We start from the raw sequence: 21,892 nt of genomic DNA, 5'->3' as shown, positions 1-21,892 counted from the left end.
ATATTTAAGATGCACATGAGTTTATTTCAAACACATTAATAGAATTTGCTTGACTGTTCACTTCTTAGTTTGAATTTTTTTTGTTCTTGTTCAGGATCTCTGACCTTATTGGAAGATTTAAAATTGCTTGTACAGCATTAAGACCTGTGATTAGAAATTTAAAACCATGCCTTGAATTTTATGCCCATGTTGAAGATGTCACTCAGACGGAGATGCAACTGGAGTTTATGTCTGGTAGCTAGTCTTGGGTCAGCCTGCCCCAGGCTTCCTTTTAGGCTTTTTGTTTGTGGTGTCTTGAGCTACAGCTTTAAAATAGGCAGGTAGATTCAGGGTGTTAGTTCAAGCCCTTTTGGGGCCACATGGCTTGAATTTACATGGTATCTGTTTAAAACAGAAACATTTCTGAATTTTTCTCAGGCAAACTGTTATGAGGCCAACTCTATGGTTGGTTGTTTCTCGAGATCCCTTCCCCTGTCCTGCCTCCTTCTCTTGGTCATCTTAACTCTCGTCTCGTGATTTTTTGGGGAGATTTCTGAATTTCTCTTGTGTTTCTCTTTTTATGCTGGTTTCTTTGTTCCAAGGAAGAACCATATTTTCTATTTCTAGTGTTTTGTTCAGAAACTCCGTTCCCAGCTCCTAAATTGTGTGTCGCCTGAGAGATGCCTGAACAAAGCAGGCAGCAGCTCTGTCTTTGGGGGATGATGAAAATTGTGAATCTTTGGCAAACAGAGTTACATCTCAGAATGGCTTGATATTTTCCAATGGGTTAGTGTAACCCAGGGACCTTCCTTGAGTTCTGGTAATGACAACTTTACCATCACATTTTCCTCAGGGCATAGCTCTTGAAAGGAAAAAGCCTCTTAAAATTGAGAGCTTTTATAGATTTCATTACTAGTTTAATCTGTATTCTTAAAGGAAGTAACCTCATCAGATATCGACAGTGTTAACCCATCAGATATTGACAATGTTAACCCATCTGTCTAAATAGGAATATTTTCCTGTAAGCCAATGAGACCTTACCTTTTCTCAGATTAGCAGTCTGTGACAAACGTTCCTTGATGGGCAAGAGATTTTTCGTTGTTAGATTGCATCCTTTATTGTTTTAATTTACCTCAAGGCAGAAGCATAATGCTAAAAAAAGGAGGGGGAGGGTCTTTCAAATAAAAATGGCAGTAATTGAAAACATATTGCCGGAAGACACAGCTACTGAAAAAAAAAACTTTATGCAAATAGCTTACAAGTTTTAAGACTAAAGTTTATTTTTCTAAAACCAATAGATATCATTTAAGTCTAGTGTTCATTAACTATTTTAGGGCAAAGATAATAACTATAGATTTCACCCACCATTAACACAGTACCTGCAAATGGAAGATATACAGCAAATGTTTATAGAATAAAAGTGTTAGATAAATATGTCCATATTTTGCTGTTTTTTCCTCATAAGTAATATTTGTCCCATTGGGGTCTTTTGTGTCTGAAATGCTAGGAACTCTTCTTGTTCTCTGTCCATTTCTCTTAGTTCTTTTAATTACTGCTTGGTCTTGCAGAACCTGAGTTTTAAAGAGCTAGCTAAAAATAGATTTGTCAGTGTAAGCACCTCCTTACATCTGCTTTTTTCTGGGTCCCTGCAAGGTTGATCAACTTTTTTTTGGAGTTGCACATCAAAAACAGTTGGAGGAAAAACAGCATCTGTTCAGTCAACATTTCCAGTATTAGAAGACTGTATCAGATTTTAAACTTTTTTTTTTTTTTTTTTTTTTTTTACTAAGTATGTGCTTTGAGAGTGGTGGAAATTGTATCAAACGTGGAGTGGGTTAGGTGTAGCCATTTTGAGGTTCATCAGGCCCAGCTGAGCCTTCTCCATTGTCCATTACATCCTATGCAGGGTTTTCAGAGAGACAGAGCATCCCTGGGTGAGCATGCATGGCTTATTGTTTTCTGTGTTTAATCATTTCACTTTCCAAATGTCAAGGCTGCATTAGGCACTATGGGTGGAGGAATTTGAAGTTGCCCCCTCCTAGGTTTGATCAGGATCCAGCTGGAGAACACTGGTTTGTGATTCAGAGCACGGCATGGGTCCCAAGCCCTGCCACTTTCCAGCTCAGTTACGTTGGTCCAGTAACCTATTTTGTCACATATGAAAGGGGAGTTATCATGCCTGCCTAACACATGAAGAACATGGTATACAGTGTCTACCCAAAGAAATGGTTTTGAGGGTAAAACTAGGGAGCAGTATCATCTTAGACCCCAAAATAAAACCATGTGCTTAATTGTTTTTAATAGCTTTTACTTAATCTTTCCTTGGTTCTGAAAATATCAGGCCAGGTGGCTGTCATTCCCTCCAACCCCTACTATGGAGCAACAAAACCCCCCAATTGAGAATGTTGGAAATAATGCATAGTTATTAATGGGAACCCTGGTTGTTGTGTATCCACTGGATTTCTTTTATTCTCTTATGGTTTTGAAGATTGGAGTAAATTTTTAAGAAGTTTTCTCTTGCAATGGCAACATAACTTTATCTTTTAATTGTATAAATCAGAACCTTTCCTCCTTGGTTTTTAGGAAGGAGATGAGATGTATGATCTCATTATAGAAAGATAATTAATTGTGCTGATTTTTGCCAAAGCATGCTTACTAGTACATTGGAAAATAGCATTTGGAATAATTTACCAAGTATGTTTTGTGATTGTAACATCTTACCCCTCTCTACGTACATTAATGTAAATCTGAGTAAACAAATTCATTTAGTAAAAACTGTCAGTACGAAATTTCTTTTTTAATTTATTATTTTTTATGCCCATGGTATAAAACTTAAAAAGTACCGAAGGGTATATTTATGTTAAAAAGTAAGTTTCCTTCCTTTGCTCATTCCTTAGTCTCCCAATTCCTCCCTACAGAGGCAACCACATATATGTTTTTTAAAATTGAAATCTGTGTTTAATCATAGTTTGATGCTCATGTGTGTTTGCCCTCTCAGTTCTTGGCCTCCTGGCTAAGATCCAGTGCGAATGTATTTGCACTATAATTTCAGGTTATAAGTTAGAGGAACCACTGAGGAACTGGTTACTAGGTGTGCATTTGGGTATAGGAGCAGGAATGAGTAGTGTAACTTTTGTGATGCTGTCTCTTACTCAGTGTAACCAGCTTTTGGAGCCCTTGTTTCTATGGCTTTTGAGTGTCTTCTTCTCCACATCTGTGGTTCTTTTGTTTTCCAGTTGCAGCATGAGAAAGCTGAACTAGAACAACATCTCGAACAGGAGCAGGAATTCCAGGTGAACAAACTGATGAAGAAAATTAAAAAACTGGAGAACGATACCATTTCTAAGCAGCTTACATTAGAGCAGGTAAGAATTTATAGCGCTCTCTCTGCATTTTTTTCCCCTCATGTCATCAACTGTTCTTTCAGGCTTTAGGATGCCAGAGGAATAGAAGTGAAAAATATTTTTCAGCTTTTTTTTTCCCACAGTGGAGACTTCATTTCTGAAGTAAGCATTGACAAGTGTGCATAGCACCTGCTTGCTCTCTCACACGCTTTCTCTTTTTTTAACCACAATTAATAAAGTTTCAGGAGATATGTTGTAATGTACTGATTTATAGGCAGGAAATGTTAGGTTCCTTTTGCAAAGGGGGAAGAATATGTTTTTAACCACAGGATAGTTTCTGTGAAAGTTCCTGAGATGGTGTTGCTGTGGAACTAAAACTTTTCTTTCAAGGTTCTTCAGAACAAACAATTCGCACTTCTTTTCTTTGAATTATTAGCAGCCTTATATGTACCTTATCTTCTCCCAACTAAATTCGTTGACACAGATATGGAGTCTTGACGTGGTTGTGCATTCTGTTTCCTCCACTGACTGGTTGTATCACCTTGAATTAACTTCATTAACTTTTTAACTTTTCTGGGCCTAATTTTGCATTTGTAGAAAGTGAAGGACAAACTAAAATCAAGAATGGCAATCTTAACAAGGTACAAAAGGTGGAAAGTAATAGGGCACAATCCCCTTGTCCCTTGCCCTTGGCAGACATTGGTATTTGATCAGTCCTTGCTTTGGGAGTGCAGACTGGTCCTTATACTCCTCTGACACAGAGGACTGTGAACAGCTATTATCAGTCCATCCAAGTTGGTGTGTCAAGAGAAAAGTACCTGTTATCCCTGGCCTAGAGACTTCCAGATGCTTTTTTCTCATTCTAGTGTCCTGCAATTTTATTATCCCTAAGATAAGTTAAGAGGCTGAGCTGATCGTAGTGCACTTTTGTCTGGTTTCCATGTAAAATTCAATACATTGATTAATATCTTCCAACTCTTTGTACTTTGGATCTTGATTGCTATTTTGATGATTTGGCTAAGCCTTTCGTGCAAAGTTGTTTGATTTATGCCAACTTTAGGATCTTTCTTTGTGCCCTAGTCCATAGTGACGCGTTCCTAACTCACCCTCCGGACTGCTCTAGTTTCATCATTGTACCTGAGAAGGAAACAGTGATGGGAATGTGAGGTTTGAGAGGAAATCAGGGTTTGTTTTAAGCTAATCTAACTGATTTGTTTTTTGTGTTATTCTTGTATCTACATATATCAAAGGGAAGAATGTCACTGGATTTGCCAAGACTATGAATAATGGCCCTACAAAATTTTCTCCATCTCTTCCAAGTGAAAGAAAAAGAAGATTCTATTTCCAAGGGTTGGCTCTTTTATAAGTATCCGAGTAATCTCTTCTTACCCTTCATCTTCAGAGTTCAGGTGCCTCATCTAAATTTAGAAGAATCCCCTACCGCCCCCCCCAGTTTAAAAACATTTTGTTCTGAAGTTCACCTGTTTAATTCCCAGGATAGGCAATAGCCAGTTCTGTTCAAGTTAAAGCTTTGAAGATTCTTGCTTAAGTCCTGACACACCAAGTACTTGCTGTTGGTACTTGTTAATCAAGAGTTAACCAAGTGACCAAGTGAAATTCTCACAGTGGTTGGTATTGTGAGAACTTCACTTGCCTTCGCGATGATGACAGTCAATAATTTAGCAGTCTCTGTCTTGTATTTGTTCACCGGCTCCTAAGGAGGCTTTGTGACTGGGGCTGACCCCCAGGGTTTAGCTGTAGCCACAAGGTGGTGGTAGTGGCCTAGCGTCAGAAAGAGAAGGGCAGTCTGATCGTACTGTCCCTGGAGAGAGGATGGATTGCTGCACTGTCTGAATTTAAGACTCTGGAGACATTAATAACTGAACCCTTTAAAGTGAGGTCCAAGACATACATTTTCTCCAACTTAATGGCTTATTGCACTTCTAGGCTTATTTCAGACCTCAACAGGAAAGAAATTGGATTCCCGCAGTGGAATATGTCCATTGCAAAGCCCTATACTAGCAATAAACCTCAGATCCAATATCAAGTCCCTATTTTAATTGCGGTGAAGAAACTTAACATCATCATAAACCACCCCCCCCCCCCACCTTTGTTTTGGGTATGTCCAGGATGATTAAATGCTGGTGGTTTTACTCTCTATTTTGTTTAGCTACAAATAATTTTAGTCAGTGTTTAGGGGGGAATGTTTGCTTTCTTCCTCCAGTAGATAGAAATCTCTTCTGTGTTTTCGTGGGTGTGATCTGATTGTCTCTTGTGGTCATCTCTTGGGATTATCATCTGTGTTGTATACTGTATGTCATCATCTATATGATGTATCCTGTACTGTAGCTTATTATGAGAAGAGTAAAGGCAGGTACTATAGTCTGCACTATGATGATATAGATGTAGTACCTCCCTTTACTCTCCTGTCTGACAGTAAACATATTTTTTAAACTATAAGCTATTTGAAGGCAGTTATCTTTGTGTTTTGTGCGCTACTACTGCTTTGTTGGAAGAGTTTGTGCGGATTTGGACAAGTGACTGGAGAGTGATCGTATCTCGGAAGACGGAATACGAGTGAAGTGTTCGGGCCTGGGCACAAGACTTGGAAGGAAGCAGATGTGAACCTGTTTCCTCTGCTTAATATCTTAGTTCACTTTTTTTTTGGTAGCAGCTCTATTGAAATATAATTCACATACCATATAAATCACCCATTTAAAACGTACATTTCAGCGGTTTTTAGTGTATTCAGAGTTGTGTAACTATGACCACAATCAACTTTAGAACATTTTCGTCACCTCAAAAAGAAACTGTACCCTTCGGCTAGCACTCAATCCCCTGGTCCCTTTAAGCAACTGCTACTCTACTTTCTGTCTCTGTATTTATGCCCACTCTGGACACTTCATATAAACGGAATCACATAGTATGTGGTCTGTTGTGACTGGCTTCTTTCACTTAGCATAATCTTTTTATCCATATTGTAGCATGTATCAGTACCTCGTTCCTGTTCCTGGCCAAATAATAATCTGTTGTCTGGATATGCCATTTTGTTTATCCACTCCTCATTTGTTGGACATTTTGGTTGTTTCAGCCTTTTGGTTATTATGAATAATGCTGCTATGAACATTTATGTACGGTTTTTTTATGCAGACATGTGTTTTAGTTTTTCTTGGGCATATACCTAGGAGTGGCATTGCTGAGTCACATGCTAACTCTGTTTACCTTTTGGAGGAAATGCCACACTGTTTTCCAAAGTGGCTGCACCATATTGATCATAGCCATCCTGGTGGATGTGAAGTCGTGTGTCATTGTCGCTTATATTTCCTTGATGGCTAAAGATGTCAAGCATCTTTCAGGTGCTTATTGGCCACTTATATATCTTCTTTGGAGAATGTCTGTTCAAGGTCTTCTTTATTGAATTGTAAGAGTTCCTTATATAGTCTAGATACAAGTACTTTATCAGATATATCCTTTGCGAGTATTTTCTCCTATTCTGTGGGTGTTCTTTTCACTTTCTTGATAGTGTCCTTTGAAGCATAGATGTTTTTAATTCTGGTGAAGACCAATTTATTTTTTTCTTTTGTTGCTTATACTTTGGTGTCATATCTTAGAATTCATTGCCAAATCTAAGGTCATGAAAATTTACGCGTTTTCATCTAAGAGTTTTATGCTTTGGCTCTTACATTTAGGTCTTTGATCCATTTTGAGCCAATTTTGTGTATCTAGTGTGAGATAGAGGTCTAAATTCATTCTTTCGCATGTGGCTATCCAGTTGTCCCAACCAGTTCACTTTTGAGCCTCAGTTGCCTTATCTGTAAAATGATAATAATAGCAAACTTACATTAGGTACAGCGAATGGGAGAGAGTATAAGGTGATTCGCACAGTGCCTCCTACATAAGTACTCAACATGAGGTAGCTGCTGCTATTAAGTTAAAAATAGTCCATATTTTGAACCTAACAGATTGAACCTGCAGAAGAGATGTTGGAAGGCCTTCTGCCAGGGATTTGTATTGGCCCTAACATGTTTGTTTTGAAGGTGTAGCTTGGGGTATAAAGGTTTTTAAGAAGGCATCTGCCTATTCTCTGTAAAGTAGAACTTACCTGGGTTTGACACTGAGGCTCCTTTGACAGTGGGCCCCAATTAACTCACGTGCCCGAGGTCCTCACTCTAAGATTACGTCACCAAGGGTCAGGACTTCAGCATGGACACTTTAATTTGTCACGTAACATTCATTCTTCTCTTAGACCCAGAATCTGGGATCCTTTCATTCTTTAAATAGGAAATGGTAACAGCTTGATCATCAAGGTCTCTGCGCTATAAATGGGTCTGTTGGTGTTTTACAGTATGTGAATTCGTGGCATTTTAGAGCTAAAAGGCTGTTTTGGGGAAGACTACCTTTGTCCCCAGACCCTAGTGGGAACGTGAGGCAGTGGGGAAACCATGAGGAAATCCAGGGGCAGAGGCATGACATCTAGCTCCCGGGATTTCGGACAACAGCCCCCTCTTCTCATTTCCTCTCCTTCCAGAACTTGCTGTAGAGAGGGTAGGGCTTGGTGCGACTTGCTGCTTGATGATAGACCAGTTTGGCCTGTAGGTGGCCCAACCTGCTCACACTGCTTCTTCAGAAATAGAAACCCAGAGAGAGATCAAGAGGATTTTCTCAAGTCAATGAGAAAATTTCTCAAGTCAGCTAATGAGTTCTTAATCATTTATTTTAGTTACCCTTTTGGCATTTATTTAGCATTTCTAATGCTTAACTCCAAAAGACACTTTGTTACTATCCAGGGTGGGGTCGTCTGCCCACGGCAAAACATGCCAGTCATCAAGGGGCAAAGTGGTAGGAGAGAAAGCCCATTTTGTTATAGCTTACTAGCACGGGGGAAGATGGCTGACTAATGTCTGAAAGAACCATCTTACAGAACAAAAACTACAGGACAGTTATATAGGGGCTGGTCTCTGGGTGGGGACAGACATCTGGTCCCAGTTCCTGATAGTCTTTTGTTTTATTGGATATGCATCAGCAACCGGAGCAACGCCCTATATCCTGATCTTTCAGTTGTCATTGATGATGGCTGCCAGCATAGGCTCTCTGTCTGGGCTCATCACATTCCTAGGGAACTCAAAAGAACAAAGCTATCAACTTACAGCAGCTAGGAGTGGCCCTAAAATCTACAGAGCATGTCTGGGTTACTTAATCAGAGGTCATTCAAAGTTACAATGTGGTTTCTTTTCTACAATATGGCGTACCTTATGTCAACCTTGTGTTGAGCTGATATCAACTTTATAAGCAGCTGTAAAAAAGCACGTTCAGAATAATGTAAAATTGTGAGGTCTTTGCAGCACTAGTAATTAGTATTAGTCTAATAAACCGAATTAGTCTAGTCAACGTGGCTTTAGTGCTCTTAGGGGCTCTTGTTAACAAACAGCGGTTGGTGCTGCCTATAAACCCTTACTTGAAGATTTTTGTTCAAATGTAGTCACTGTTAGTCTCTTATTTGTTATTCACATTTCTTAGGTGATGGTAAAAACATACAGAATTTGGAATATTCTCTGAGTGTCAAGATCTCTTGATCTGAATGTTTTCTGCCAACGAGGACTGATTTTCCTTACTTCTTTGGAGAAGGAAAACTAGCATTAAAAGGGACACATTAACTTCTTTATTAAGTGAAGTTCAATTCAGCAGATATGAGAACCTCCTGTGCACTTGGCTCAGAAGATTATCTCTATGGGAAGGAAGAAAACAGCAGCCATAAGCAGGTGGACTAAATGCTTAACCATAACAACTACTATTCATATTTTTTCTTCATCTAACCCTTCCTTCCTCTTTTTTTTGAGGAAGATTAGCCCTGAGCTAACATCTGCTGCCAATCCTCCTCTTTTTGCTGAGGAGACTGGCCCTGAGCTAACATCCGTGCCCATCTTCCTCTATTTTATATGTGGGATGCCTACCACAGCATGGCTTGATATGAGGTGTGTGGGTCCGCACCCAGGATCCGAACTGGCGAACCCCAGGCCGCCGAAGTAGAACATGTGAACTTAACTGCCGCAGCACTGGACTGGCCCTTCTTTTGTTTTTTAACAATAGTATATTATAATTTGCTGCCTTGCTTTAAAATTTTTTTTGTAAAACATCATAACTTACGTCTTCACATTTAGACAAGCTGCTTGGGGCACAGCCAGACATAATCATAGTAAACCGTGAAGTCGGCTTGAGTAGGAATTTGATTGTAGCAAATCCTTGTGGATGTTTGGGTCCCTTGAGAAGCTTGGGGACAAGCATCCTACCTACTGCTTATTGGGGAAAGGTAAGTAAAGGTCTCAGAGCCTAACTAAAAAATAAATGGGATTTTGTGCCTTGGAAGTAGTCACACTAGGGGCCATATGCGTTACCCCAAAGAAGCCTCAGCAGGCTCTTTTTTCAGTTGATCTGTTTTGTAATTCAGGAGCTGTCAGGATGTCATGAAGCCAACGGAGAGGTCCCAACTCCGACCTGTGAAAGTAACTGAGCTCTGTCAGGGACACACATAAGTCTGCAGGATATGAAAAAGAAAAAAAGAAATCCCCCAGAACTCCTTCCCTAGACCCCATTTCAATTAAGTACAAAAACTCACTGTGTTCCGTCTTGTCAGACTTTATTTTGAAGCATCAGATAACACATGTGGATCAGTTTGTACAGATGATGTTACATGATAGCAGGGAAAAAATTCAAAATGTGTTTCCTATGTAAAGAAGGAGATACCTCATCATGATCCAACAGTGCACGTTTCTGATCATGCACTGGGGGGTAAAGAGTTTGCCTGTTAAATTGAAGGATATTGGTGTACAGTAAAGGCAATAAAATCCAGAGATACTGTACCGAGACTTTCCAGTTGCTTGTAATTTTGAAATGCACAGAGTCTGTTTGTTTATCACCAGAACGAGAATTTGGTTGATGACTTAGAAAAGGTGTTCTCCTGGAATGTACATGGCAAATGAATGAATGGCTCAGTAAATCCAAAATCTCTATGTAAGGAAGTGGATGGATGTGGTAATGACTAGAAAGAAATGATTTCTTTTATTAAGGAAACTTCCGTTTTGGTTAAAGTACATCAAGAGAAGTATCCGTAATGTTATTTTCTTAAAGAAGCTTATTTTAGGTTATAGACTGGGATAGCATATTTGCAACATACACTATGATATGAGTTCTTTCCCAAGGACTTCTTCCATGTACTCTTCATGGAGCAAAAGAATACACACTCAGTACCTCGAAACCTGCTTTCCATTAATGGTAATTATTTGATAAATGAGTCCCCTAGAATTATGAACCCAGTACGCAAATTTGTATAATACTGTGCTGATGTCAAAGTGATGGAAACTTAAGTGCAGAAACTGTATAAATCTGAGTAATTATATGTGTGTCTATTTCATGAAAGGCCTTCATTTCTCAACATCATTGAACAAAAGAAAATTTATTGAGCTGGTAAACTATGAAATAGTGTCATTTTCACATATTAATATTAAGGGGATATTAATATTGTCCTGAAGTTATGTCCATTTCAAAGAACAAATAGGAACCCGATTTTTGAGATGAAAAAAGTCGTAAGCATTGGTAAAGAAGGTTAACCCTGGGCTATCTGGAAAATTCTGAATCTTCCGGATAGCTAAGCCTTGACTGTCATTTATCCTCTGAGAGTTTATTGGCTCATTCTGTATTTTATATTCATAAATTAACACCATAAATTAATGGATGAACCATTAAGTTATATTAGAAAATTGTCAATTTTTAGCATTAGGTGTCTTTAAATTTTTTCTGTTATAAAAATAGTAAATGTTATGCCACAACTAGAAGGACCCACAACTAAAATATACAACTGTGTACTGGAGGGTTTTGGGGAGAAGAAGCAGGAAAAAAAAAGATTGGCAACAGTTGTTAGCTCAGGTGCCAATCTTTAAAAAAAAGAAAAAAGGAAAATGTTTATTAAAAAATTGGATAGGGGCAGGAACAGTAAGGAAGATAAATTTTCACCAGTATTACTTTCACCCAAAGGACAGCCCTGTATATTATTTATTTTATTTTTTTTTGGAGGAAGATTAGCCCTGAGCTAACATCTGCTGCCAATCCTCCTCTTTTTGCTGAGGAAGACTGGCCCTGAGCGAACATCTGTGCCCATCTTCCTCCATTTTGTATGTGGGAAGCCTGCCACAGCATGGCTTGATAAGCTGGGATCCGAACTGGTGAACTCCAGGCCGCTGAAGCGGACTGCGCGAACTTAACTGCTGCACTGCCGGGTCTTGCTCTTCCCTGACGTACTTCCGTTGGCTCTTTCTGTGTTCAGCATTGCACGAGCCAGGGTGATGACCTAGAACTTGTTTTTAATTCTGAAACCAGCTGCAGCTTGATTAATCAAATGAGTACCTTGGGGGCTCTGTGGTCTATGAACACCTGTCTTAACTCATTTGTAACACAAATTGGCTGCTTGATTTCTTTAAAATTTTTTTCTTCCAGAAGGCAAGGGTCGGATGTCTTCCAGTCTAGGAGGAGAATTGCCAGGGCTGAGCAAAATTCCAATTTTCTGAACAGACACCAAGAGAGTCAGTGTTTAAGTTTTACTTTACTTGTCTCTGCTGCTTTGATTTGTGAAGGCTTTGCCATGGAACAAGGAGTATTGTGCATTTTTCTCAGCTCTTTTCATGTCACTTGCACGTGATATATTTTAGTAGCCCCCTCATGAATCCTATTAGTCACTTCTTTCTATGTATATGTGAAACCTGGATTAGCTCAGATGTATTGGCAAAGTAGGATGGAATGAGGTAAGATCTTTTATTGTCTCTACTCTTGCGGTGGAAACAAAACTGTCTAGGCACATTTGGGCTACTATAAATAGCATATTGCAAATAGCATAGACTGGCTTATAAACAGCAGAAATTTGTTTCTCATAAGTCTGGAGGCTGGAAGTCCAAGATGAGGCTGCCAGCTTGAGGAAGTTCTGAGTGAGTGCCCTCCTGTGAGTTGCAGACTGTTGGCTTCTTGGTCTTCTCATATGGCGGAGAGCAGAGAGCAGCAAGCTGCAAGGTCCCTCATGACTCTTAGAAAGGACACGAATCCCATCATAGGGGTCCTGCCCTCATGACATCCATTGGATCTAATTACTTCCCAAAGGCGCCCCCTCCAAATACCATCACACTGGGGATTTAGGCTTCAGCCAAGGTGAACTTTGGAAGGGAGACGAACTTTCAGTCCATTGCAAAAACTGTGTTCATTTTTCTGACTTTGATTGTCATTTTTCTGAATATTATACTTTTTATTTTCCCAGATGATTCTGATGTACCTCTAGGGTCACCAGTTTGAACATCTATAGGATTATGTAATAAATTGATAGGAAATTGGGCTGAACTGTTAATGGCCTTCAGATACTACCTAACTTGGAAGGTTTTGGGAGATTGTTATATTAATCCCTAGCACCCCCTTTTTTTTTAGGATTTGCCTGTTTCTCTTTAGAAAAAAAAATCTAGCCACTAGGAGTTTGGTTAATGTAGATCTTAGAGTACTCTGCTATTTCTTTTTTTAAACATCAGGTACACCCCTTATATCATCATCATTCTAAGTGCTTTTTACTATATGTCGTAACAAACTTTGTGTCTGTGGACAGGCTTTATTTCATGGGCGTTTCTCTCTTTATTATCTTGGATTAGTTGAAATGGGCTGCCTTCCAAAACTTATTTCTTTCTTTTTGGTGAGGAAGATTGGCCCTAAGCTAACATCTGTTGCCAGTCTTCCTCTTTTTAGCTGGAGGACGATTGTCACTGAGCTAACGTCTGTGCCCATCTTCCTCTATTTTGTATGTGGGAAGCCACTACAGCATGGCTTGATGAGCGGTGTGTGTAGGTCTGCACCTGGGATCTGAACCCTTGAGGCCCAGGCAGACAAAGCGAAGCACACAAACTTCACCACTACGCCACCCAGCTGGCTCCCCAAAATTTACTTTTTAAAGTCAGATGTTTGAGGTTCAAAATATATTTTCCCATATGATAATCTGATGCTTAGACTAAAGCTTTTCCAAGTAGATTGAAAAGATCCACTAAAACCTTTCAGAATTCTCTAGTTGAGCACAATGGTTAGGCTAAAGTTCTCATCAGGCTTTTTTGCCGAGCATTCCTTTCTCCCACCTCTACCTCCACCCCAGCATCACAGTTCTCCTTAAAAGGGAAAATGCTACAGTGAGAAAGAAATGTGGTAGTGGTGGGAGCCATTTCTCTGCTGCCTCCTACCTTCTCTGCTTTTTTGGTGGTGGTCAGTACCTGCCGACTGTGAAACACAGCTAGGACGGGTTGTGAATTCAAATGAGCCAGTTATATTTTTATACACTAAGTTTATCCATTGAGGAAGTTCTTTATTTTGGGAACATAATAAGCACTCTTGGTCTGATGTTAATTAACCTGCAATGAGAAGGAGAGCTACTGAAGAGAAGTAAAGAATTTGGTAGTCCATTGAACTGACTTGATTACAGAGCAGCCTTTCACGTGAATTCTACAAATTGGCTGTATCCGTTGGTGCTGGGTGCTTGCAGGATAAGCAGTCGGGAGCTTGCGTTAGCCTGAGAATTTGATGTTCAGCAATAGATGAGTGGGTGCCTCTTGCATGAACACTGAGTAAAAAAAGGGATCAGATACTATTAAGAGGGAGGTAGGGGGAGAGTATTACAGATAGAGACCAGCATAATGAGAGCCATGCATTACTGGGCTGTTTCCATTCAAGCAAGAATTTCTGACTTACTACCCTGTAAACTTAACATACTGTCAGATTTGAGGATTGTTCGATATCAGGATGGTGCAAGCACTGAAAATCTACTTCTGTCTGAATTGGAAGAACTCGTACCTACGCTTTGGCTCTAAATATACAGGTTGTAGAATTAGGTGGGCAGGAGGTGGAGGGGCAACTCTGATAAAGAACTTAAGGGAGAATTCATCATAATTAATCGTAATCATAATCGTAATAAGATTTCCTCCAACTTCTCTGCCCTTTAACGTTAGTGAGAGCTCCCCAGTGATGCTGAAAAGTTGAGATTTTTACAACTGAAAAAACCAGACAGGAAACCCTGCTCTTTCTAAGGCTGAAGATACATGGACTCCTCTAGCACTGCCAGCCTATGTAATGAAACATCCAAATCTAAGCTGCTGAGCTGGGTCTCTTGTGTTGTCTGCTTCTTAGAAATAAATTAGTAGAGCAGGTTGGTACGGCAAACCCCAGTTTCACCCCGGGAAGCCTTGGTTCACTGAAGTGGGCAGTAAATTGATAGCTGGTAGCTCTACCAGCAGGTGCCAAGAAGGAGCTGAGATTCATGGAAGTTTTCAACCCCTGTGTTTCCTGTTCTCTTGTCTGGATCTGCATACTCTCAGACTCACTAAGCTACCCTCTACTCTGCTACTCCCAAGAGTTCTTGGCAAAGGGACAGGCTCACAAACACAGCGTCATTTACCCCAATCCTACTTTCTCCTCAAGATCCTCTGTCCTTGCCGGTTGGACAGGACCCAGCTCTTTTGGCCACCATGGCGACGGATATCCATTCCTATCCTGGCCTTGCTGCTTGGCCTGGGTCACAGCATCTCCCAGGGTAAGGGTTTGCTCAGCTGTAAAATGAAAGGATGGATTTAGATAATTTCTCTTGCTCTAAACTAGCTCAGCCTGAAGACTGCTGACATCTTGAGACTGAAAGAGAATGATAGAATGGGTGGCCTGGGAAGGGATCTCAGAAGTCGTCGAGGCCAGCCTTCTCATCTCACAGATGAGGGCGTTGCAGCTCAGGGCAGGTGAGTACCTGCTCAAAGCCACACGCCCAGCAACTTAAACCTGGGTAAGGACGGCTTTGTCTTGATTTTGCTTTTCAGAGTCACTGATTAGCATTATGCATAATTACTCTAAAATTAAACGTAACTGGGCATAAGTTTCTCTACTAGGCATCTCTATTAGAAAATGATGCCTCACTTTAATTTTTTCTTGGCTGACAAGTACTCCCTATTAGTTAACCCTCTTTTAGTTAAACATGGGAACAGGGTCCTGAAAGGGTAAATGCCTTGGAAGTTTGTTTCTTAAAAAAATGGCTGTGAATGGTACTTCAAAGCTTGGCCAAAAACGTGGTCAGCACAGAGAATCAGAAAATAGTAGGAGTTCTAAGGGGTATTCTGGCATTTCTCCTCATTGCTGCAGGTAGCAGCTGTTTAGCATTCTGCTAAACATTAGCCTGCTCCCAACTTCATAGCACAAAAGGCTTTTGACTCATTCTGATTCTCCTCCGCATGGCACCTGCCCATAGCCCCTCCCCGCCGAAAATATTTTGAAGCTGTATTTTGAGTTGACTGTGATTTTGGCTCATTCACTTGTTGACTAAGGTCTGCTTTGGTTGCTTTATAAGACTGCGTTTCATACATGATGTTGGGCTCACTTTACTGTATGCGCAAGGATCTTTGATCAACGAGGAGCATGCCTCTGACCTGCTAAGGAAAGTAATATCTGCCGCTTTGATGTCTTTGCAGTTGTGCAAATCAAAAATAATTTGTTGACTCAATGATTTTTTAAAAGGTGAATTGATATCAGTTGAAGAAACAGCATAGGGGCAGTAACAGCCCCTCTCTCTTTTAAAAATAAAATCCTGATAAAATTGTTTCATACCTCAAGCGTGTAGGCAAGTAGAAGGAGTAATATAACACATTCCCTCTGCACATTGCTATGAAATCTGATTATCAGTGCACTTTATGTCCTTCTTGCCAGCCCTCTTTCTTCATGTCTCTTTCACCTTCTACCAAAGCATATAATTTACTTATTTCATTTACTCTCTTGACCCCACTAAAATGTAAGTTCCACGAGGGCAGAAATTTCTGATTCCTTGGTTCCCTGCTACATCCCTATTATCTAGTATCTGCCATTGTTCTTAGCGTTTATTGCAAATTGCTCAATATTGATTGATTAAATGAATTTTTGCTTTTTATGAAATAGAATGCAATTTGGGATTCCCTCTGCAACTGCATACCTTCCCCGAAATCAAATTTCCCTTCTTCCCTACCTCCCCAGAGGCAACCAGTATGGTGAATTGGGTATTATCATTTTCATGCATGTTTTTATATTTTAGGACATATTTGTGTGCATCCATTAACTGGTATGTGGAATTGTCTTCAGGTGTTTGAGTTATTTATATAAGTGGTAACATAAGCTTTCTGGTTTAATGTTGAACTACTGGGGACTAGGGGGGCACAAACCCAGATAAGTCCTGGTACGACTAGTAAACAGAACTCCCCCAAACCCTCTTTAAGGAAGACTTTCCATGTGCCTTGAATAAACGCCGAAACAATGTGATTCACGTACAGACAACAATTAAGCTTTAACATCAAAGAATGAACCTGTCTCAGTTTTCTCTATTATAAAGTTTAAGAACTAGGGGCTGGGGGCTGGCCAGGTGGTGCAGCGGTTAAGTTGGCACATTCTGCTTCTCGGTGGCCCAGGGTTCGCCGGTTCAAATCCCAGGTGCAGACATGGCACCACTTGGCAAAAGCCGTGCTGTGGTAGGTGTCCCATGTAGAAAGTAGAGGAAGATGGGCATGGATGTTAGCTCAGGGCCAGTCTTCCTCAGCAAAAAGAGGAGGATTGGTAGTAGTTAGCACAGGGCTAATCGTCCTCAAAAAAAAAAAAAAAAAGAGAGAACTAGGAGCTGGCCCGGTGGTGTAGTAGTTAAGTTTGTGCATTTCATTTCAGTGGCCTGGTGTTTGTGAGTTTGGATCCTGGGTGCAGACCTACACACTGCTCGTCAAGCCATGCTATAGCGGCATCCCACATACAAAATAGAGGAAAGTTGGCACAGATGTTAGCTCAGGGCCAATCTTCTTCACCAAAAAAATAAATAAAATTTAAGAACGAGATGCACTTAATGTGTCTCTGTCAGAAAATTGGCCATTTCTTTTCAGCTTTCTCCAAGTAATGGGATCCTAATGGTCCAATCAAAAAAACCTAATTAACAAACTTTAAGTGGCCTGCTATTCTCAGTAAAACTTTTTTCCTTCCTTTAGCTGAGACGAGAGAAGATCGACCTTGAAAATACTTTGGAACAAGAACAAGAAGCACTAGTTAATCGTCTCTGGAAAAGGATGGATAAACTTGAAGCTGAAAAGCGGTTTGTTTAATCTTGCTGCTCAGTATGGGGGAGCGGGTGTATGTGTCAGGGTGCCGTTCTGGAGGTGGCTGAGGAATAGCAATGGGACAATTTAATTCCTTGATTGATGCAGGTCATTTTGAGTTGCCAAAGGAAAAATTTGTTGAAAGCCTTCTGAACTAGTCTCATATTGGTCTCTCTTGATTCTTCTCTATCTTCCTGTCCCCGTAGAATTTCTTTTCATTTGGCATTACAAGGCTATGATGAAATCAGTCAAGATGCTATTGTTCATCTTTAAATTGTTCTGAAGGATGGTTGCAATTTGGACTTTTTACCTTATTGATCTGGCTTCCCCAGTTGTCTTCTAAAGTGCTTAGGATATGTACTGTGTACTGTTATTATTACACATCTCCGGAATGTATTTCATTAGGAGAGCTGAGATTTTAATAGAAAAATTATTATTTGCTTTAAAACACTGTAAAGAAATACTTAGATATATTTAAGGTTAGGATTCTTTGAATTAAATACATGTACATGGATGTGAAATGTCATTCATCAGCAAACATTTCTTGAACCCCTCTGCAAGATACTGTCAGGCCCTTGTTTTTCAGTCCTGTGTACATCGGGGTGGGTGGAGCAGGGCTTTAAGAGTGGGAGGGAGTGCTGTGTTCGGGGTGTGTGTATGGATGTAGAAAGGGAGTTTCTTGAAAGTGCTCATTAACGACTTCACCAGGATGTTTTGTTGGCTAACCACTCCGTTTGCCATAAGTATTTGGTTTGGATGAACATCTATAAATTACTTTGAGTTCATCTCAGGATTTGCAAAATATAGTCATACCACAGGCTTTAAGAAAAGTGAAAATTCGAGGTTTATCTATGGGGAAATATTCAAGCTGTATGTGAAATCAGCTATATTTTGCATTTATGGTAATGGTCCTAATAAATTGAATTATGACAAGTTATTTAATATAGTAAATGTAGGGCCCATTACAATACTTAACATACTAGTTTTCTCCACAAGGGCAGGCTTGAAGGTAATTCATGGTTTGCACTTGAGTAAACTCAATGGTAAAAAAGTGAAAAACAAAACCAAACTAAAAACTCCAGCAACTTATGAACGGGGACGTAGACATCTGTTGCCAGTCTGTCTTCCTGTGCAGAATGCAATCGGAGGTTTTATTTATATGAGTACTGAATTACTGCATTGGACAGTATGAAATTGTCATTTTGCAGGTCAGAAGCTGTTGAAGATTAGCATTTTGTGTGGTTTGAACTACTGATAATCAGTAGAGAAGGTGGCACCACCAGTTATTAACCCAATAATTTTTTTTTAAAAAATCTTTTTACGTTTGCTATGGCCAGAAGTAAAGGGCCTTCAGTCCGGTTTGCCACACCCTTGGGATTGGTGTCTCAGGAAGGAATTTTGTAAGCTGAGTCTCTTTATGTGATGCTCCCCTCCACGTTCATAGTTCATAAATTTCAACTGATGGCATTGAGAGAGGCAAATTCCTTTAGTTACCTCCATGCCCTCAAACCAACATGCTGGACATTTAGTCAGCAGATAGTTCCGAGTGCCTGCTATATGCCAGGTACAATAAACAGAAGCAAATATTAGAAATATTTTTTCAGTAATGCTTAATTGCTAGTGGTCATTTAAAAGAAAAAACAGTGATTGGCTCCTTCAGCTCTGCCCTTTGACCTGCATACCAGGGATGGACGACCAGAAGCTGATGTAAAACGAACCGCAGAGGAGTTAAGTCACCCTGTGAATTCTGGCGATTAATAGGAGCTTACTAGTAAAACGACCCTCAGCTAGAATGTTGTTTTGTCTTTTAAAGGCAAACTGTTTCTCATTGTTGGAATTTTTCTTTTTAATGAAGAATCCTGCAGGAGAAATTAGACCAGCCGGTCTCCGCTCCCCCATCACCTAGAGACATCTCCATGGAGATCGACTCTCCAGAAAACATGATGCGCCACATCAGGTTTTTAAAGAACGAGGTGGAGAGGCTGAAGAAGCAACTGAGAGCTGCTCAGTTACAGCGTATGTAGCCTCCGGTTTCACTGGTCTTCTGTCTGTAGAATTAATATGTTTACCAAATACAGGGTTTTACCGGTATTTACCACTGAGTTTGTGTAAATCAAATCCTATTGTATTTCAATGACAATACATGAGTCTGTCCTTCTGGAATAGATAATTTTTTAAAAAATATTATGGTAGGGCAGGGCAAATAGTTCAGAATACGTCTAGAAAATAATTCAAATAATTTCAGAAGGGTCCAGAATCACAGGTAATATTTTAAATCTTCTCCATGTGTTCATCTCTAGGATTGTGCAGGAGACCTCAACATACTTTTGGGGCATGAAGACAGAGAATAGAGTGTTTAACTTCCCTACTACTAAATTTTAGCTTCAGCTAACATTTGTTCATGGTACTTGAAGACTAGATGCTTTTGGAATTTATACTTATTATTTTGGAAAAGGTCAAGATGTTGAGTTGGAGATCAAAGGGAGTAGATTTCTGAACAGTCGATTAGGTCACCGTGCCTTTGCTCAGGTCTCTGATCAATTTACTTGAATAGATAATATAGTGAAAGATGTGTAGGGAAAAAATAAGTCTCCCTCTCTCTCCTGACCCCCAGGCTCCCAGGTCTCACGATTATATTTCTTATATATTCCTCCAGGTATATGTGTCTGTGTGTATAAACTTCTTTTATTCAAGTAGTGGCAAAATGAATATATACTCTTTTGCGTTTTTATGCTTTCACTTAGTGTATGTTTTAATTTTTTGCCTTGCCAGTACGTGTAGAGCTGCCTTACTCTCTTTATTAAAGACTGTGTAGTATTCGATTATATGGATATGCCATAATTTATTTAATTTATTTAATGGACCCTTTTTGTTTGTGATGCTGCAACCACAGTGAACATCTCTGTACACACGTTTGATACCTGTGCAAAAACACCTTCAGGATAAATTCCAGGAGGTGGATTTGCTGAGTCGAATGGAATGTGCGTTTAAAATTTCAGTGATTCTTATCTTTATGTTTTCTTCTCTAAAGTTCATTGCAAGTTCTAGTCCGGTGGTGCATCTGGGATGGTGCATCAAGATCATTCTTGGAACCTTTAAAAAATACAGTGGGTTAGCTTCCTGTGGCTGCTGTAACAAATGACCACAAACTTAGTAGCTTAAAACAATGCAAATTTATTTATTTATTTTTAACACAAATTTATTATATTATAGTCCTGGAGGTCTGAATTCCAAAACAGGTCTCAGTTGGCTAAAATCAAGGTGTCCGCAGGGCCGGTTACCTTTACAAGGCTCTAAGGGAGAATCTGTTTCCTGGCTTTTTCTAGCACCTGGAGGCCGCCTGCATTCTTTGGCTCATGGCCCCTTCTTTGCATTGGCATTACTGCCACCCCTGCTTCCATTGTCACATCTCCTTTTTACTCTGACTCTCCTGTCTCTCCCTTATAAGGATCCTGTGATTACAATGAGTCCAGCCAGATAGTCCAAGATAAATCCCCTTCTCAGGGCCCTTAACTTAATCACATCTGCAAAGTCCCTTCTGCCATTTAAGGTCCCATATTTACAGGCTTCAGGGATTAGGATGTGAACCTCTTTGGGAGGCCATTATTCTCACACAGGTGTCTGGGCTTACTCTAGGGGTGGAACCTGGTCTTCTGTTTTTTGTTTTTGTTTTTTTTTTTATATAGTTAATTCTGATGTGTCTCCCAGGTTGGGAATCACTACATATATTCCATGAAAACAAATCAAGGAGTTCTCAAGTATTGTTTTTTTAGGATGTTTTTTGAGTTTTTGCTGTGTTGGGCAGACAAGTGTCTTTTACATCTTTCTGTGCTCTTTCCAGTACTGTTAGTTTGCAGTTTTCTTTCTCATGTATACTTGCCTTCTGCCCCAGACAAAATTTTTAGAAGAAATTTGGAAAGAATTTTCCATTCTCACTAGCTCCTTCCTACTGCACTATTTGGTCTTTGAAGAGCCAACAGATATTTGCAGATACCAACAGAGGCATCCATAATTGTCGTTTTGATTTTATGAGGACAGAGAAATCTGAACTAAAGAAGCAGCAACTGGCACTTAGCTGTTCACAGTGGGCTTGGGTCCGGTTTAGAGGCTGTTCCTCATCCATATGCCTCATCCTCACCCTCGCAGTCCAACTGTTTCTGGACTTGAACCTCTCTTCGAATAGTTCTTAACTCTGGTTGAACATTGGAACCCCCTGGGGAGTTTTTAATATGGATAGCCCTTATCCTCTGGGATTCCGATTTCATTAGGTAGGAATGGAGTCCAGGCATTAGTGTTTTCTAACCATAAACTTGAAAGGGAGCACAAAATGTACGGGCCACCTTTGGATCATTTGGGACTCACCTCTTTGGAGTCTGTCTGGAAGTTACCCTCAGTTGATGGTGTCTTTGACTAAATATTGCGAGA

The 21,892-nt window shown here is 39.9% G+C and overlaps 1 protein-coding gene across 1 annotated transcript in view; it reads left to right on the top strand.

The window, feature by feature from the left end:
* CCDC6 (coiled-coil domain containing 6) overlaps positions 1–21,892 on the top strand; it is a 108,328-nt gene that overhangs the window by 70,066 nt on the left and 16,370 nt on the right. Inside the window, exons 3-5 of the mRNA XM_001503415.6 lie at positions 3,216–3,344; positions 17,360–17,463; positions 19,323–19,483. Coding sequence (XP_001503465.1) covers positions 3,216–3,344; positions 17,360–17,463; positions 19,323–19,483 — 394 coding nt within the window. The remainder of the gene's footprint in view (positions 1–3,215; positions 3,345–17,359; positions 17,464–19,322; positions 19,484–21,892) is intronic.

Source organism: Equus caballus, chromosome 1, assembly GCF_041296265.1.
Source record: "Equus caballus isolate H_3958 breed thoroughbred chromosome 1, TB-T2T, whole genome shotgun sequence".
NCBI classification, from domain to species: Eukaryota; Metazoa; Chordata; class Mammalia; order Perissodactyla; family Equidae; genus Equus; species Equus caballus.
This window is presented reverse-complemented; position numbering and strand designations above follow the sequence as displayed.